The 19,936-nt window shown below is 43.3% G+C and overlaps 1 protein-coding gene across 2 annotated transcripts in view; it reads left to right on the top strand.

The window, feature by feature from the left end:
- The window catches only part of STON1 (stonin 1), a 148,850-nt gene that overhangs the window by 15,637 nt on the left and 113,277 nt on the right, over window positions 1–19,936 (top strand). Inside the window, exon 1 of one of the 2 annotated variants that reach the window (XM_073628524.1) lies at window positions 13,426–13,629. The exons of the other annotated variant lie outside the window; for it this stretch is intronic. Within the exon in view, the coding sequence (XP_073484625.1) occupies window positions 13,521–13,629 (109 nt within the window). The 5' untranslated portion in view covers window positions 13,426–13,520. Of the gene's footprint in view, window positions 1–13,425; window positions 13,630–19,936 lie in introns of those variants that run through there. 2 annotated transcript variants of the gene reach the window in all.

Consider the following 19,936-nt stretch of genomic DNA (forward strand, 5'->3'; position numbering starts at 1 on the left):
TTTATAAATGAATAACATTTGTCCTGTTGGGGAAATAGAAGGAGAACATTTAATTTTGCCCATTCACACTGAACAAATGTACCAGCAATTTTTCTGGATGAACAGCTATGCAAACATTTTTTTTTTATTAATACCCCCCCCCCCCCCCTGTATACTAATAAAATGATTACATGCATGTATACTCCTTTAGAATAAAGTCCTGTGTATCACCGACAGTGTGAATGAGGCCTTACCAGGCTGTGCTCCGATTATTTTTGCTGCATTATTGATTTGTTTATTTGTACATTTGCCATGCAATAGATAATTGCCTTTAGCCCAAGAGATCTGTACAAAAAAAAAAAAAAAAAAAAAAACTGTGAGTGCTCCAGAAATTAAAAGAGAAATAATAGATCTTTTTTAATTGTAACAGACGACTTTAATAATGTGGCTTCTGGCTGAGAATGTTTTATGTTGGCTTGTTTTGCAGAGTTGTATTGTATTGGAGATGTTAATTGGAATCCATCACACAAAGGTCCCTGGACAAATGTAAAAAAGAGAATTCTGCTGTGTAAGCGCCACTCCCGTTATTCACTCCAAAGGTCATGTGACAGTCACGGTGCGCAGCAGATCTGTATAGGCCGTTGTGTTCTATTGTGTCTGCATCTTGTTTGTAAAATATTGATGCCGTGATCTGACCATGCAAAGCGCGCGCTTCTTCTTTGTTTGCTATGTATGTTGTACAAATGTCATCAGTCAAAAATAACAGTCAAGGGTTAAAGTAGAACTCTGGCCAAAGCATTTTACTATCCTGTTTTTTTTATTGCTGTCTGTATCCGCCATTAAAGCCCCACTTTTTGACACTTTGATTTCGTGGCCATGGGATTTTTTACTTGGGCTGCAGAGTTTGACAAGCGCCACTTACCACTTCAGCCCCGGGAAGGATTTACCCCCTTAATGACCAGGCCATTTTTTGCGATATGGCACTGCATGGATTTAACTGACAATTGCGCGGTCGTGCGACGTTGTATACAAACAAAATTGAGGTCCTTTTTTTTCCCACAAATAGAGCTTTCTTTTGGTGGTATTTGATCACCTCTGCGGTTTTTATTTTTTGCGCTATAAACAAAAAAGGAACGACAATTTTGAAAAAAAAAACCAAAACCAATGGGTTATTTACGAAAGGCAAATCCATTTTGCACTGCAAGTGCAAACTACAAGTGCAAAGTGCACTTGAAATTGCACTGAAAGACTAAATCTGAGGGGTAGATCTGAAATGAGGAAAAGCTCTGCTGATTTTATTATCCAATCATGTGCAAGCTCAAATGCTGTTTTTTTTTTTCCTTTCATGTTCCCCTCAGATCTACAGCGACTGCACTTCCAAGTGCACTTTCAGTGCAATTTCAAGTGCACTGTGCACTTGTAGTTTGCGCCTGTAGTGCAAAGTGGATTTGCCTTTAGTAAATAACCCCCAATATTTCTAACTTTTTGCTATAATAAATATCCCCCCCAAAAAAATAAAATAAATCATTTCTTCATCAGTTTAGGCCAATATGTATTTTTGCACATATTTTTGGTAAAAAAAATCACAATAATGCCGCGTACACACGGGTGGACTTTCCGACGGACTTTCAACGGACTTTCGACGGACTTTTGAACGAACGGACTTGCCTACACACGATTACACCAAAGTCCGACGGATTCTTACGTGATGATGTACGACCGGACTAAAATAAGGAAGTTGATAGCCAGTAGCCAATAGCTGCCCTAGTGTCGGTTTTCGTCCGTCGGACTAGCATACAGACGAGCGGATTTTTTGACCAGACTCGAGTCCGTGGGACAAATTTGAAACATGTTCCAAATCTAAAGTCTGTCAGATTTTTGACCAAAAAAGTCCGCTGCAGGTCCGATGGAGCCCACACACAGTCGGATTGTCCGCCGGATTCGGTCCGTCGGACCAGTCCGGTCAAAAAGTCCGCCCGTGTGTACACAGCATAAGCGTATATTGATTGGTTTGCACAAAAGTTATAGCGCCTACAAAATAGGGGATAGATTTATGGCATTTTTATTATTATTATTTTTTTTTTTACTAGTAATGGTGGTGAACGGCGATTTTTAGTGGGACTGCAACATTGCGGTGGACAGATAGGACACTTTTGACACTTTTTTGGGACCATTGGCATTTATACAGCAATCAGTGCTGTAAAAATGCACTGATTACTGTATAAATGTCACTGGCAGGGAAGGGGTTAAGACTAAGGGGCGATCAAAGGGTTAAGTGTTCCCTGGGAGGTGTTTCTAACTGTGGGGGGGATGGGACTGACTGGGAGTAGAGAAAGATTGCTGTTCCTGATCACTAGGAACAGCAGATCTCTCTCTCCTCCCCTGTCAGAACGGGGATCTGTTTACACTGACAGATCCCCGTTCTGGCTCTCTGTGGAGAGATCGCAGGTGGCTGGCGGACATCGCGGATGACAGCCACGCGCATCGGCTCCGGCATCGCGTGCGCCTCTCACGGCTCTTAAAGAGCCCGATGTACACCTAGGGCGGTTTGCGCAGCTGTGTCAACCTGACGCTGTATAACGACGGCAGCTGGTCGGCAACAACTTAAACTCATCTATTCAACTCAGTTCACACAGCAACTGCGTGTGTAGGCATGTGCAGTTTGTCCTTCCCTGCTGTAGGTGGCGCTGTTCAGCTGGCCACTTTGTGGAAGAGAATGGCGGTTATGAGGAGCTTTGCTTAAAAAAAGGATTCAGTCAATTCTGAATGACCAAAGGCCAAGGTCATTCTGCGCCTGATTCATTCAGCCCCGTTCACTCCTAAGCGACGTTATTGTGTTGCGTATTTGGGGCTTTTTTGTGCATTTTTTTAACATGTTTTTGGAGTGGCACAATTCAATTGAATAGGCCCCCCTTTGCTCCAAAAACGCGCTAAAGAAACTCATGTACCAAATTTTGGGCAAGAGCCAAGCACGTTCTGTGCATTTTTCATGTGTTTTGTCCAGTGGAAAATGCATGGCAAAACTCATTACTGCTGCTCGCATTTGCCATTAATGAAAATAATGGCACGGCAAACACATTGTGCATTAGCAGAAACAAGAGCAGAAACACTTGCTTCTGCTCGTGTTTCTGCTACGCTCAAGTGTGAACAGGGCATCAGGGTGTGATGTGAACACCAGCAATGTGTAGGCAGCGGCGGCAGTGCAGAATGACTATACATAGCACATATCTCACCTTGTAGGGACCTGCACACCACGGCTACTACACTTCTCCAAGACAGCCGAGTGTAGTGCTTGGCTTGTGCTGTTGTCAGCTTGTGTTTTAGTGAATGAAAGACCTTTTCTCCAGCTGCAATCATTTACAACACAAGCTGACAGTTTCCACTCTGAATAGCAGGCTGCAGCTCCAGACTATTAAATCTTCTGCCCTTGTTGTTTTAACTTTGGATAGTAAAACATTTTTTTTCTGCCAGTAAATACCTTATACAGCCCAATTCCTGTTTCTTGTCTGGTCATTAGCCTAGGCTTATGATATCATGCACAGCTCTCTCTCTCACTCTTGTGAGAGTTTGCCAGGAAGGGAGGGGGGATGAGTCATAAGAGGGCCGTTGAGAGCTGCAGAGCTGGAGGTGTGCCTCTGTGTAAATCCAGGAAGTGAACCGGCAGCAGCTTCAGCTGCCCACAGTTAAAATGGATGCGGCCAGTCTCAGTGGAGAGAGATTTCTGCATCATATTTGGCAAGTACAGAATCACAGTATATATAAAATAATTTGCAAAGTGGTTGGAGGGAAGCTTCAGAATGGCAAACAATGATGTTTTTATTACAAATTATGTGAGCAGACTGCAGTTCCTCTTTAAGTGGGCTGATTGTGCGCTACCTGTTATGCCTCGTACACACGAGCGGATTTTCCGACAGACTTGGTCCGGCGGACCGGAGTCCATTGGACAATTTGATCGTGTGTGGGCTCCAGCTGACTTTTTTTCCCCAAAAGTCTGGCGGACCTAGAAATAAAACATGTTTCAAATCTTTCCGACGGACTCGAGTCCAGTCGAAAAATCCGCTCGTCTGTATGCTAGTCCGACGGACTAAAACCGACGCAAGGGCAGCTATTGGCTACTGGCTATGAACTTCCTTATTTTAGTCTGGTTGTACATCATCACGTACAAATCCGTCGGACTTTGGTGTGATCGTGTGTAGGCAAGTCCGTTCGTTAGGAAAGTCCGTCGGACCAGTCCGGTCGAAAAAAGTGCGCTTGTGTGTACGCGGCATTACACTTCCTCCTCTTTTCTCCAGATGCAATCATTCACAACACAAGCTGACAGTTTCCACTCTCTCTGTTCCCCTAAATAGCAGGCTGCAGCTCCAGACTCTGTACTGAAGAGAAGAGATGAGGACAAACGGAACTGCATAACAGAGTGATGTTCTGTCTAGCAATTTGGGAGGGAGGGGGGGTTAAGTGGGCTCATTGTGCACTACCTGTTACACTTCCTCTTCTTTTCTCCTGATGCAATCATTCACAACACAAGCTGACAGTTTCTACTCCCGAGAAATGCGACCGTGTTGCGTTCTTGGGGCTTTTTTGTGCAGTTTCTAGCATGTTTTTGGAGAGGCACCATTCATTTAACTAGGCCCCCTTCGTTTCAAAAACGCATTAAAGAAACTCATGTGCCAAATTATAGGTACGAGCCAAGCATGTTTTGTGCATTTTTCACGTGTTTTGTTGAGTGGGAAAACGCACGACAAAACACATTACTGCTGCTCGGATTTAACCTCCCTGGCGGTATGATTATTTCAGATTTTTGCGTCTCAAAGCGGTACAATTACTTTGCATAGAAATTTGGCGTTTTATATTGTAGGTCTGTAATTCTTAACACTTAGATCTGTCCACCAAGAGTCTAGTAGATATCCCGGGTATGATGAAGTTTGAAACACAAAAATCATAAATTATATAAATTATACTATAATAAATAAATATAAATAATTAAATAATAATAATAATAATAATAATAAAATAAATGTCCCCACGATTCATTATTGTTCAATTCCGCAAGTGTTCTAATTTACTATCGCTGTTTTCTAGCTGGTCTAAAGCCACTTTTGACGTAAAGGGACACTTTTTGGTTGCTATGGACAATCTCCAGTTTCCAGGCAGAAAGAACAGTATATATAATATAAAACTGCATGCAGGGCATTGGACAGACCACTAGGGACAAAAGGGAAGTGAAATGATTTCATACAGTACTGTAATCTGTAAGAATACAGTACTGTATTTGTTATGATTTTAAAAATTTTTTGAATTTGCCGCCAGGCTCCGCCCCCATGCGTTGCGACGCTCGCAGGAAATGGAGCCTGGCACAGAGAGGCTTCGGGCGGAGGATGGAGCCCGCAGACACCGCGGGGGGACATCGCAGGATCCTGGGGACAAGGTAAGTAACCTGCACCAGAATCCTGAGATGTAATGGCTCGGGGTTACCACTAATGGTACTGAAATTTAACCCCGAGCCACACTCGGGAATACCATCAGGGAGGCTACAGGAAATAATGGCACCGCAAATGCGTAGTGCATTAGTAGAAACGAGGGCAGAAACGCTTGTTTCTGCTCATGTTTCTGCTATGCCCAAGTGTGAACGGGGCATCAGGGGGTGGTGTGATCACCAGCAATGTGTAGGCAGTGCAGAATGACTGCAAATCTCAGAATTATTCTTGTAAAATAGCAAACGAGGCATGCGATTACCATGAAATGGTTGTCAGCCATGTCATTTTCATATGACAGTCATTTATTCCTTGTTTAGTACTGACATAAATGAATGTTGAATTTGACAGCTACTTGGCTTGGTTTATACTTGTTACAGGAGCTTTAGTGTCCAACGCACATGAGAGAAAAACTCCGATTTTGTTTCCTGCCATAGTTTTCTGCGGTTGGCAGCTTGTGTCTATGGAATGTCACACTGGCACAGCATTCCGAGTCTTAACAACTTTGTTTCCCATGGAATCAAACAATCCTGAACATTTCACATGGACAAAAAGGATACTCTGAAGGTGAATACAAAGCAATTGGCTGCAGGCTGAAAAGCCACTAGTTTGAACACTATAGTCCTTAAAGTGTTACTAAACCCACAACAGTAAAGTCAGTAAAGCATGCTTGTTATACTCACTGTGGAACCTAAGGGGTTAATCCTCCGCATTGTTTAAAAAAGCTGTTTGATCCTGTCTTCTCTGATCCTCCCCTTCTTTTACTGTTCTCAATCCATTTCCTGATGGAACAGAGCCCCCGAGGCACTCTGCACATGCTCAGTTTGGTGTGTATTACTAGAGAGTTCTTTTTTTTTTCTTGGGAGGGTGCATGTGATCAGCACAGAGCCATTCAGCACTGTCCAGACAGAGGGTCGGGAGTTCTGCAGCCTCATAGGGCAATCAGGGAGAATGAAAACTCCTCCTACAAGCTTTAACCGGGCACTGATAGAAGTCACAAGACTGCTAAAATAATTGCATTTCCATGTTCTGTGTACTGTAGGAGACCAGATATAGTGAATACAGGCTCCTGGGTTTAGTAACAGTTTAAAGTAGAACTATAGGCAAAACTTTTTTTTGTTATTTTGGATAGAATAATAAAGGGTTTTAACCCCTGTCAGATTTTTTTTTTTTACCATCTGTGTTCCATTTTGGAGATTTGTCTTCACTTCCTGTCTCATAGCCAAACAGGAAGTGAGTGGAAATCCCTGCAAACTATGGGAATTCCTTGCCCCCCCCCCCCCCCCCCAGGTCACCAGAACTGATGTCCACATTGGAACATTTCCCCCTCTATTACTTTTCTGGGGACAACCCAAAATTTGTGATTTTCTTTTATTTTAACTTTCACCTTCAATGATAATGGTAAACAGAACAAATAGAGAGGGGGATCTCCTTAATGGGGGTACAGACAGCAATAAAAACCTGACAGGGGCTCTAATCTCTCTCCACTGTATCCAAAAAAAAAAAAAAAAGAAGTTTTGCCTTTAGTTATATGTTAAAGGGGTTGTAAACCCTCGTGTTTTTTCCTTAATACATCCTATGCATTATGGTGAAAAAACTTCTGTCAGTCACCGGCCCCCCAGCCCCCCTGTTTTACTTACCTGAGCCCTGGAATTTCCAACAGTGAGGATGTGCTGTCTTTCTGCCAGGGGGGTTCTCAGCATTTGATTGGATAGATTGATAGCAGTGCAGCCATTGGCTCCTGCTGCTGTCAATCAAATCCAATGACGCGGGCACCGGGGGGCAGGGCCGAGTCCGGCATTCGTGTCTATCAGGCTTTTTATCAGGGGGAACTTGGTGGAACTCAGTTCCACCACCTCTAGCTCAGACCCTTGGGGGGGGGCTGCCCAACACAATCACTTGTAAACACAGAAGTCCGGTTTCTGTGTTTAGCAGTGACAGCTCTGCACACTGTGTGTAACCCCCCTGAATTTTGCACTCTGTATGTAATGCAATCCTGATATTTAATGCCCCTTTTAAGACCCTCCTACTGTTCATGAAATTTGACTGACCACACCCACTATTTGATGTGATTTGGAGGGTGTGTGTGGGGGGAGGGGTTTTGCGGGGTCGTGGTTGAGTTCCAGCACCTATTGTTTGAGAAACAAAGCCCTGTTATGGACGCAAATGCTGGACTCGGGAGCGTGCCCGCAAGGTAACCGCCCGGGAGAGCGCTTCTCCTAGGGGGTTATCTGATGTGGGGAGGAGCCGCCGGCGGACCCCAGAAATCGAGGTTCGAGGCCACTCTGTGCAAAGTGAGCTGCACAGTGGAGGTAAGTATGATATGTTTGTTATTTTAAAAAAGTACAAAAGCAAACTTTACAATCACGTTAAGGAAAACTATCACCAGAAGAAAAAAAGTTTGTTAAATGCTCACACGGCACTTGGCCCCATAACAATCTGAGCAGTGGAATTTTATTAAAATGAATATTTCTTTTCTGTAAATGGTGGCTGTAGCGCTACCCCTCTGAAGCCTAAAAACATGGGCGTTCCCATGAGGGGGGGGCTACCACCAGTTATGAGCCCCGCTCCCACTTCATTCTATAGCACTGTGTCTCCTCATCTCTCTTGTTTACTTTACAAATAGTATGTACCTGCACACCACAGCTACTACATTTGTCCAGGACAGCCGAGTGTAGTGCCTGGCTTGTGCTGTTGTCAGCTTGTGTTTTTGTGAATGAAAGACCTTTTCTCCAGCTGCAATCAATTACAACACAAGCTGACAGCTTCCACTCTCTCTGTTCCCCTGAATAGCAGGCTGCAGCTCCAGACTCTGTACTGAAGAGATGAGGAAATCTGAAACTGTATAACAGAGTGATGTCCTGTCTAGCAGTTTAAGAAGGGGGGGGGGGGGGGCAGAGTTTAAGTGGGCTGATTGTGCACTACCTGTTATGCTTCCTCCTCTTTTCTCCAGATGCAATCATTCACAACACAAGCTGACAGTTTCCACTCTCTCCGTTCCCCTGAATAGCAGGCTGCAGCTCCAGACTCTGTACTGAAGAGAAGAGATGAGGAGGAACGGAACTGCATGACAGAGTAATGTTCTGTCTAGAAGTTTGGGAGGGGGGGGGGGGCGGTGGAGGTTAAGTGGGCTCATCGTGCACTACCTGTTACACTTGCTCTTCTTTTCTCCAGATGCAATCATTCACAACACAAGCTGACAGTTTCTACTCTTTCTGTTCCCCTAAATAGCAGGCTGCAGCTTCAGACTTTGTACTTAAAGCAGGGTTCCGCTCAAAAGTGGAATGTTCGCTTATCCATCTCCTCCCCCCCTCCAGTGCCACATTTGGCACTTTTCAGGGGGGAGGGGGGAACAGGTATCAAACACAGCCACTGTGCCCATCAATGGCAGCCACTGTACCATCAAACACAGCAACTGTGCCCATCAATTGCAGCCACTGTGCCCATCAATGGCAGCCACTGTGCCCTATCAAACGCAGCCACTGTGCCCATCATTGGCAGCCACTGTGCCATCAAACACAGCCACTGTTCCCCATCAATTGCTGCCACTGTGCCCATCAATGGCAGCCACTGTGCCCTATCAAACGCAGCCACTGTGCCCATCAATAGCAGCCACTGTGCCCTATCAAACGCAGCCACTGTGCCCATCATTGGCAGCCACTGTGCCATCAAACGCAGCCACTGTGCCCATCAAACACAACCACTGTTCCCCATCAATTGCTGCCACTGTGACCCCCCCCGCCCACTCGCCGTCTGCCCGGCATTTACCCTGTATTGGTGGCGGGTGACTGCGGCGAGCGGTGGGACCTTGCAGCGGTTCGGACATAGGCTCCTGTGTCCTCCATGCGTCTCCTCCCCTCTTCCTGATAGGTGTCCAATCGCAGCGCCTGTCCTTTCAGCCAATTATGTAACGGGTAACAGACTCGCCCACCTATTGGCGGAGAGGCGGTTCAGTGTTAGGAAAGCGAATATTCATTCGCTTTTCTAACACACCTGGGAGGACTCTGAGCTCAATGCTTTGCGCCATGAGTCCACCTTTTTTGAAGTCTATTAGAGCCTATGGCTCTAATCAGGTGCTTCAAATATACACCCCCGTCGCTGTAATTCAGGGCACCCGACGTCCGAAAAGGGGTCAGACGCCTGAATAGGACGCCTGAATGCAATGCATGAATCTATCCATTAGTCATAGAGGGGGGTGGCTGGAGAGAGGGGGCGGCGCCGGTGCGCCCTTAATGGACGGACCGCCACTGCTCACACCCCCTTTCCTCCTGAACTTTCACTGTATTGATCAGTGTTGTCGGATAGCTAAGCGGGTGGGGCTAACTTTCTGACAACACAACTCACCAACCCCTGGCTAGATTTATATGGGGACACAAAATGTTGACTGAAATCCCTGGGGGTGTTTAACAAGTTTTATTTTCTTTTGGTGATAGTTCTTCTCTAACAACACTCATCAGAACCCCCAAATAATGTGAACGCTTTCTAAACCTGTTTGGGTACATGTCCATGTCGTTTTTTTGTTTTTTTAAATAATACTTACCTACATTTACACTGCATCTGTTCTGCCTGTGCTGCTTCACCACCATTTTTAAAGATGACATCATCGGTGGCCAACCCACCAAAGAAATTTGCGCCTCATTTCAAGTAAACTAGGAAGAAGAAGCCGTCCACCAGCAGCTGCCACCCCCCCCCCCCCCCCACAAGAAAGAATTTGTATTATTTTCTGGAGTAAGGCTTTACTATACATGTCACATAAAAAAACATTGAGATGACATGAACAAATGATGAGAGGGAATTACAGGGTTAAGAAATGATCCCAGTTAATTCCAACCCCCACCATGAATCTGCAGTCGTTGATCCCTTTATTCTCATTTTTCATTTCTAAAATGCATTGTGAGATGAAGGGGAGGGCTCTCCAATGTGTTTACATTTTTGATCCATGTGATTGGCCATCACAAGGCATGGAGACACTCTGATCGGCTCTATGTCTTTTGCATATGATCTCTGCTGTCTAAGTGTCTGTGAGCAGCATGGTGGCTTATTGGTTAGCACTTATGCCTTGCAGCACCAGGGCCCCCAGTTTAAACCCTAAACAGGACACTTGGCATAGAGTTTGCATGTTCTCTCTGTGCTTGGATGAGTTTCCTCACACACTCCAAAGACATGGTGGTAGGCAGGTCTTTTTTCTCAGAGAATAGGTGCAAGTACTTCACTCAAGTCACTTTTGTCTCTGCCCCCTACCCACCTCTGACCACCGTCCCTTGGTGCCACCACCTACCCACCCCCTATTGCTGTCCCTTTCAGAGAATACAGAACCAAGCATCATGTTGTGGTACCAAGTAACTTGTATAGAATTTGGCCATGATAACTAGAAAAGAAGTCAAATGGACCCCCCCCCTAGTAACAATAGATCCACCTTAGCAACAATAGATCTCCCAGCAGCCAGCATCAATAGACCGTCCAGGAGCAAGCAACAGTAGACTCCTCCCTCAACAGTATATCCTTCCCAGCAGCATAAGACCCTTCCTAGCAACAATAGATCCCTCATCTGCAACAATAGACCTCCCTACCAACAAACAATCCCCCCCCCCCAGTGGCAATAGATTCCCCAGCAGCCAGCAACAATAGACCTTCCAGCACACCCCTTACCACTACAGTGCTGGAGGTGTTGGACCTGCCTTCATCCACGTTCCCTCTGCAAGAAAAGCCCTGTTGGTAGGTCAATTGGCCCCAGCATGTGTATGCATGCATGTGAGGTAGGGGCCTTAGATTGCAAGCTCCTTGGGGCAGAGACTGATACAAAAGGAGGCCCCAGGTACCCAGTCAGGTGGAGACCACACACAATTCTTGATTGTTGTAATTAATTGGTATATTGTATGTATTAGTTAACAGTAATGAATGTTGACACCGATGATGATGTGATTATTGTAGGCACTGATATATGGAAATGCAGCAATTGTAATTTCACAGTATTACCGGGTTTGGGGCCTGTAGTACCTAAGGACTGCTTCTGCTGGAGAGGTGGCAGATTGTGGTGCACTACATGGCATTGTATAATGTGTAATATTGGCACAGTGCCACCTACAGGACGGAGGAGAAACCTGCACCTGCCTACTGATGTGCAATAGGTAAAGCATTGTGTAAATTGTCGGTCCTATATAAATACCTTTAACAATTTAAGAACAGTTTAGCACCCTACAAAGACTTTGTACCACTTCCACTACAAGCTATGCAGTGGAATAACGTCCTTACAGGATGTCTCCAACTTACAAGCTGACCTCAATGCACTTGTTTCATTGGGCAACTATGTGGCAAATGAGGTTTAATGTTGATAAATGTAAAGTTATGCACTTGGGGGCTAAGAATATGCATGCATCATACATACTAGGGGGAGTACAACTGGGGGAATCCATGGTGGAGAAAGATCTGGGTGTTGTGGTAGATCATAAGCTTAATAATAGCATGCAATGCCAAGCTGCAGTTTCCAAAGCGAGCAAAATCCTTTCTTGTATTAAGAGAGGTATAGACTCCAGAGAGAGGGACATCATTTTGCCCCCCTGTACAAATCATTTGTAAGAACTCATCTGGAATATGCAGTTCAGTTTTGGGCTCCAGTTCTCAAAAAAGATATCGGGGAACTGGAGATAGTGCAGAGAAGGGCAACCTAACTAATAAGAGGCATGGAGGAGCTCAGCTATGAGGAAAGATTAGAGGAACTGAATTTATTCTCTTTTGAGAAGAGGAGATTAAGGAGGGATATGATCAACATGTATAAGTACATAAGTGGTCCGTATAGTGAACTCGGTGTTGAGTTACTCACTTGAAGGTCATCACAGAGGACAAGGGGACACTCTTTACATCTAGAGGAAAAGAGATTTAATCTCCAAATACGGAAAGGCTTCTTCACAGTAAGAGCTGTGAAAATGTGGAATAGATTCCCTCCAGAGGTGGTTCTGGCCAGCTGTCAGGAACCATGAATCAGACTGAGACAGAAATGCAGTAAAAATCACACCTTTTATTGTAATGGTAAAAATAGTACAGATCAGTAAACGTGGTGAAAACATAAGTCAGGGATCGGAAACCAAAGCGAGTAGTCAGACAAGCCAGTAATCAGGAAACCAGAGATCAGCGTAGTCAGAGGCAGAAGAACAGGATCAGGAACCAGATGGGACATCAGCCGGGCAAAGTCTTTCACAGGAACACAGCAGAGAAACTCCAGATATGTTGACCAGGCGAAGGCAGCAAAGGAATGAACAAGGCAGTTTAAATAGCCAGAAGGGGCTGGCTGTGGGCAGGACTGACGGGTAGATAATGATAACCAGACGAGCTGCTGAGGAATTAATGAGTGCTGGCAATTATCCGACAGCTTAGCAGCCCGAGCACAGAGAAGAGAGCTGCTAAGAGCCCAGCCCTGACATCAGCTCAGTAGATTGCTTTGAAAAAGGCCTGGATTCTTTCCTAAATGTACATAATATAACTGGATACTAACATTTATAGGTAAAGTTGATCCAGGGAAAATCTGATTGCCTCGCGGGGGATCAGGAAGGGATTTTTTCCCCTGCTGGAGCAAATTGAATCATACTTTGCTGGGGTATTTTTTGCCTTCCTCTGGATCAACTAAGGGTATAGGATTGTATATATAGGATTGTACAAAAAAAATTGTTTTGTTTTCCCCTTTTTATTGGTTGAACTAGATGGACTTTGTGTCTTTTTTCAACCAGACTACCTATGTATCTTCATCCAAGAAAAAAGCTAAAATAATTCAGGCCGTGAACAACCTGAAGTAGGAGTTGTCTCAATTTTGTGGGTATCGTATTGTGCGCTACTGAAAACACTATAAATATGAAGGACTGGAGAGCGGAGAGATTTAATGAAGTGTGCGTCTACCGGGAGCATTGATGGCTCACAAACGAGGGGGATGTATTAATCCATGCATATTGGGTTATGCGAAGCTCCACACAAAGCTTGGCAGTACTTTATAGCCCAAAGCCCTGAGATGACCTTCCCACTGGTACAGCCTTTATGGCTGATTTAGCTTTCTGATAAAACTCATGTTCCTCCTGCCATTTTATGAAGCTCTGCTGTTGTGTGATTCACGGTCACAGCTGGAGAACTTCAGTATCCACGGGGCTGAACATTTTTACTGGAAGACTGGAGTGCATGCAGATTAAATGCTTGTGTAAGTTCTCAACCACTTTTTTTCTTCTTCTCAGAGCCTTGTTTATAACAGATGCTCATAATGTTCAGATTTGTTAAATGCCTAAAGTTTTATTTTCTTTGCATTCATGCATAAAAAACATACTTCCAGGGAAAGGTGGATAAATCTAGGCATAGAATTTCATGATGATGTCTGTTTTTTTGGGTCTATATATATATATATATATATATACACTATTTTTTTATTTGATATATTTATTATATATTTATTTTATTTATATGATATTGTTATTTATATATTTGCTTATTCTACTTATTTATTTGTTTAAGTCATGCCGTTTTATTATTTTCTTTCCTCTTTTTTTTTTTTTTTTTTATATATCTAAAGTTCTTGCCCAAATTTGATGTTTGCATTTTTTTTTGCAATGAATTAAGGAGTTGTTGTTTTGCTTAGACTACAAGGATTCCCTTGTATTAGTTGTGGTTTTACGGTTATTCTGTGTTTATTTTTTTAAACTGTGCATAGCAAAGATTCTTTCCAAGTCTAGTAAGCAATAAAACACAGGCGGAGATATAACCAATTTAAAATGGTATTAAACCCCAGAACACAAATTTTGTTATATTGCAGCTTATCAGTTTTTAGATGTGATGGCTGCAGTAGTTTGCTTGGTTTGTTTTTTTTTTTTAGTTTCCTTAGTTTGCTTTTTTTTTTTTTTTTAATTCTCACCCAGTGATCTGGCCAGTAAGGCAGCCCGCACATTAGTAATTTTTTATCGTATAACCAGCGGGTTGAACAGAAAAAAAAATGCCGCTGTCAGAATACTTCCCATTTATTAATTGTCCATTGCAGCTGAGACTGCAGAGAAGGGGACTGGGGAATCTCTGTCCTCAGTCCATTTCTCTGCCTCAAAAGTGAGACATCAGGGGTCTGTTTAGACTCCCGATACCTGTGTGTCACCAAAGCCCCCCACCAGGACCCCTAAAAAAATAGAAAAAAAATAATATAAAACAATATTGTAAAAAATTTATTAAAAAAAAAAGATAGTAAACATAAATAAAAGACTACTGACATCGTCCTCTGCCCTACTGACAAAGCTCACTGCCTTACTGACAACGTCCACTGCTTTACTGACTGACACCAACTGCCATCCTACTGACACCAACCTGTGCCCTACTGACATGCCCACTGCCCTACTAAAACTGTCCATGTGTTAATACATTTTAAAATGTTTTCTTTACATTTATTTTTTAGGCCCCTTACAAAAGGGGCGGATCTGTCCGAACGGAGTTCGCCTGCTCAGCGAGGGATCTGTCCGCTGATCCCCGCTGAGCAGGCGGAAGACAGGTCGTGTCTGCTCCGCTATGCAGAGAGGACAAGGATGGAGGCCGCTCTCCTCTATTGGGTGGTTGGATGGAAACGGACTACATGTCCATTTCCATCCGATTGTAATCCGAGCTGACCCGCTGGACAGATGATGAACGTATCGCCATAAGTCTGTTTTCAGTGATTCTTGTTGGGTCGGATGCCAGACAGGTGTCAGTGGATGCTGACATCCACCTTCCCATAGAAGACAATAGGTGGGAAAAATGGATAGGCGTACCCGATTGGTCCAATCATGTGAAAGGGGCCTAAGAGTGTGTGTGTGTCTGTATATATGTACTGTGTATATATATATATATATATATATATATATATATATATATATATATATAGAATAGAATCACCCCCTTTAAAATAATCAAATTTTGTTGCTTTGCAGCCTGAAATGAAGGCAGACACAGTTTTTGTTTTATCCTTCTGTATTTACTCATCCAAGTGAAAGATATAACATGTTGGGACTTGTCTCTACTAACTTTTCACATCTAGACTTTGCAATATTTGCCCACTCTTCTTTGCAGAACTGCTCTAGTTCAGTTAAATTTGATGGTGACCGTTTGTGGACTGCAGTCTTCAAGTCATTCCACAGATTTTCAATGGGGTTTAAGTCTGTGCTCTGACTAGGCTATGCAAGGACATTCACCCGTTACTGTGTGGTCATTTTTGCTGTGTGCTTTGGGTCATTGTTATGTTGGAAGGTTATGCTCTGTACACACGATCGGAATTTCCATCAGAAAAAACTTGGATGGTTTTTCTGACGGAATTCCGCTCAAGCTTACCTTGCATACACACGGTCACACAAAAGTTCTCTGAACTTTCGACCGTCAAGAACGCAGTGACGTACAACACTACGACAAGCCGAGAAAATTAAGTGCAATGCTTCCGAGCATGCATCGAATTGTTTCCGAGCATTCGTCGTTTTTTGCGCGTCCGAATGGCATACAGACGAACGCATTTTCGGAACTTTTTCCGACTGATAAATAAAGAACCTGCTCTTAGTCTTTTGCTGGCTGGAATTCCGCCAGCAAAAGTACGATGGACATACACATGGTCGGAATTTCTGACCAAAAGCTCACTTCCGTCTTTTGCTGCCGGAATTTCTGATCGTGTGTATGGGGCTTAAACCTTCTTCCCATTGACAACTTTCTAGTAGAGGGCAGCACATTTTCCCCCAGAGTTTAACAGTATTTTGCCCCATCCATCTTTCCTTCTATCCTGACAAGTGCTCCAGTCCCTGCTGCAGAGAGACACCCCCATAACATGATATTACCACCTCCATGCTTTACTGTAGGAATGGTGTTATTTGGATGGTGAGCTGTATTGGTTTTCTGCCAGACATATCGTTTGGTGTTTAGGCCAAATAATTCCATTTTAGTCCCATGTGACCATAACATCTTTTTCCATGTGACCTCAGAATCTTCAAGGTGCATTTTGGCAAAGCTCAGTGGTGACTGCATGTGGCCTTTCTTGAGGAGTGGCTTATTTTTTTGCAACCCCCCCCCCATACAAGCCACTTTTGTGATATTGTTGTCACATGCGCACAATGACCCCCCTTGTCATAAATTCCGGCAACTGCTTCAGAGGTGCTGTAGGCCTCTTGGTAGCTTCTCTGACCAGTTTCCTCCCAGCTCTTTAATCCAGTTTGGAGTGACGTCCTGATACAGGAAGGGTCTGTGTTGTACCAAATACCTTCCACTTCTTAATAATAGACTTCACTATGCTTCTAGGCATTGATAAAGCCTTTGCAGTGTTTTTGTATCCATCTCCTGACTTGTGCCTGTCCACAACTTTATCCTGGATATCCTGGTGACAGTGCCTTGCCACCTATAGTTGAGTGTTCAGCTTCAGTTTCACTACCAGGGACTGAAATGCTACAGGAAAGCTCTTTTCATGCTGAGCTAATAAAAATGACCACATCTGAGCACAGTTGAAAGTCAAATGGCTTTGTGTGCCATTGAGAAGGTGACACCTGATTGAGTTTACAAGTCATTTTTAGGAGGTGGGTGATCCTTTTTTTTTTTTCACTGGGATGTTATACGTTGCACTAAATATAGCATATAGAGTAAATATAGCTGGACACAACAAAAACTGATTCTGCCTTCATTTCAAGCTGCAAAGCAACAAAATGTGATTATTTTAAGGGGAGAGGGGTTCTATACCCACTGTATATATACATACATGTGTATACATGCATGTGTTTGAGCTTTGGGGTGCACACCCTAATGCAATAGGCTGCGCACACCTAAGTTGTGTGAACAATGATAAATGGACAGTGATGAGTGAAACACATATCTCTGGTCATAATGATAACAGAGCAATCTGTTGATTATGTTTTCTTATTTTTCAAACACAACCCCTTAAAGAGAACCTTTGCTTTGCTCATTAAAGGAAAGGTAACAGTTTTTCTTTAATGCCCCCCTCCCTAACAGTAGAGTTGTGCTCATAAGTTTACATACCCTGGCAGAATGTATAACTTCTTGTCCATTTTTCAGAGAATATGAATGATAACACAAAAACATTTCTTTCACTCGTGGTTAGTATTTGGATGAAGCCATTTATTATCAGTCAACTGTTTTTACTCTTTTTAAATTATAATGGCAGAACAGAAACTACCCAAATGACCCTGATCAAAAGTTTACATACCCTGGTGATTTTGGCCTGATAACATGCACACAAGTTGACTGTCTATTAAAGGTAACCATCCTCACCTGTGATCTGTTTGCTTGTAATTAGTGTGTGTGTATAAAAGGTCAATGAGTTTCTGAACTCCTGACAGACCCTTGCATCTTTCATCCAGTGCTACACTGACGTTTCTTAAGTCTGAGTCATGGGGAAAGCAAAAGAATTGTCAAAGGATCTGTGGTAAAAGGTAGTTGAACTGTATAAAACAGGAAAGGGATATAAAAAGATATCCAAGGAATTGAGAATGCCAATCAGCAGTGTTCAAACTCTAATCAAGAAGTGGAAAATGAGAGGTTCTGTTGAAACCAAACCACGGTCAGGTAGACCAACTAAAATTTCAGGCACAACTGCCAGGAAAATTGTTCGGGATGCAAAGAAAAACCCACAAATAACTTCAGGTGAAATACAGGACTCTGAAAACATGTGGTGTGGCTGTATCAAGATGCACAATAAGGAGGCACTTGAAGAAAGATGGGCTGCATGGTCGAGTTGCCAGAAGAAAGCCATTACTACGCAAATGCCACAAAGTATCCCGCCTTACAACACGCCAAACAGCACAGAGACAAGCCTCAAACCTGGCACAAAGTCATTTGAAGTGATAAGAGCAAAATTTAGCTTTTTGGCCACAACCATAAACACTACATTTGGAGAGGAGTCAACAAGACCTATGATGAAAGGTACACCATTCCTACTGTGAAACACGGAGGTGGATCGCTGATGTTTTGATGATGTGTGAGCTACAAAGGCACAGGAAATTTGGTCAAAATTGATGGCAAGATGAATGCGGTATGTTATCAAAAAATACTGGAGGAACATTTACATTTATCAGCCAGGAAGCTGCGCATGGGATGTACTTGGACATTCCAACATGACAATGATCCAAAACACAAGGCCAAGTTGACCTGTCATCGGCTACAGCAGAATTAAGAGAAGGTTCTGGAGTGTCCATCTCAGTCTCCTGACCTCAATATCATTGAGCCACTCTGGGGAGATCTCAAACGTGCCGTTCATGCAAGACAGCCCAAGAATTTACAGGAATTGGAGGCTTTTTGCCAAGAGGAATGGGCAGCTTTACCATCTGAGAGGATAAAGAGCCTCATCCACAAATACCACAAAAGACTTCAAGCTGTCATTGATGTTAAGGGGGGCAATACACAGTATTAAGAACTGGGGTATGTAAACTTTTGTTTAGGGTCATTTGGGTTGTTTCTGTTGTCAATATGATTTAAAAAGAGTAAACACAATTGATTGATAATAAATGGCTTCAGCCAAACACTAACCATGAGTGAAAGAAAAGTTTTTGCGTTATCATTCATATTCTCTGAAAAATGGCCAAGAAATCATAAATTCTGCCAGGGTATGTGAACTCATGAGCACAACTGTATATACACAGCTTTCCTTCACATTTCAGTCACTAGAAGCAAAGGAAGAAAGCTCTGCGTTGGTCACATGAGAGGTAGATGGGTGAGAGCCAAGCTTCTGGATTCTGAGTATTTTCTGGTGGGGGGGAGGGGGACTAAGGAAAGGTGCATTGAAGCAAAAGCACAGGTTTGCTCTATGGACATACATTATACAGTGTTGATGCTGGTTGGTTTATCCCAGTAATCACTTTATTGATTGTCTGGTAATTAATGAGATCTTGGAGCTGTAATAAGATTAGCGTTCTTCAGAAATGAACGGGGGATGTATGTATCTGTTAGTTACCAGTGTAGCGTTTGTTTACCACGGAGCAATGTGCAACGTTGAGACACCCAATGACAGCCAATTAGAAATCAACTTTTTAGTATTGCCTTATTTTATTAAAGTCAAACTCAACTTATAATTGCTAGCAGGTAGCCTTTTATGGCAGAAGAGACTCTGTATGTCTCTTCAGTCATAAAAGTGCTCTCCTTTCCTGTTAACAATTTTTTGTACATTTTCTGCAGCACATGTGCAATTTCAGTCCGTTCCTTGTAGCCAACAATGGGAGCAAGAGCCTGGATGGTGTAACTGCTGTATGTAGCATCATCCATGGCCAACCAATACAAATGACAGAAAACTCCAGACCTGGAGGAAGACCAGGATGATTACACTCAAGTGGCAGGGGATTGCTAATATATATATCCTCATCAGTGCCTGACCTCACAAATACTGGAAGAATGGTCAAACATTCCCAGACACACTCTTAAACCTTGTGGACAGCCTTCCCAGAAGAGTTGAAGCTGTTATAGCTGCAAAGGGTGGACCAACTCATTATTGAACCCTACGGATGAAGACTGGGATGCCATTA

Source organism: Aquarana catesbeiana, linkage group LG04, assembly GCF_042186555.1.
Source record: "Aquarana catesbeiana isolate 2022-GZ linkage group LG04, ASM4218655v1, whole genome shotgun sequence".
NCBI lineage: Eukaryota > Metazoa > Chordata > Amphibia > Anura > Ranidae > Aquarana > Aquarana catesbeiana.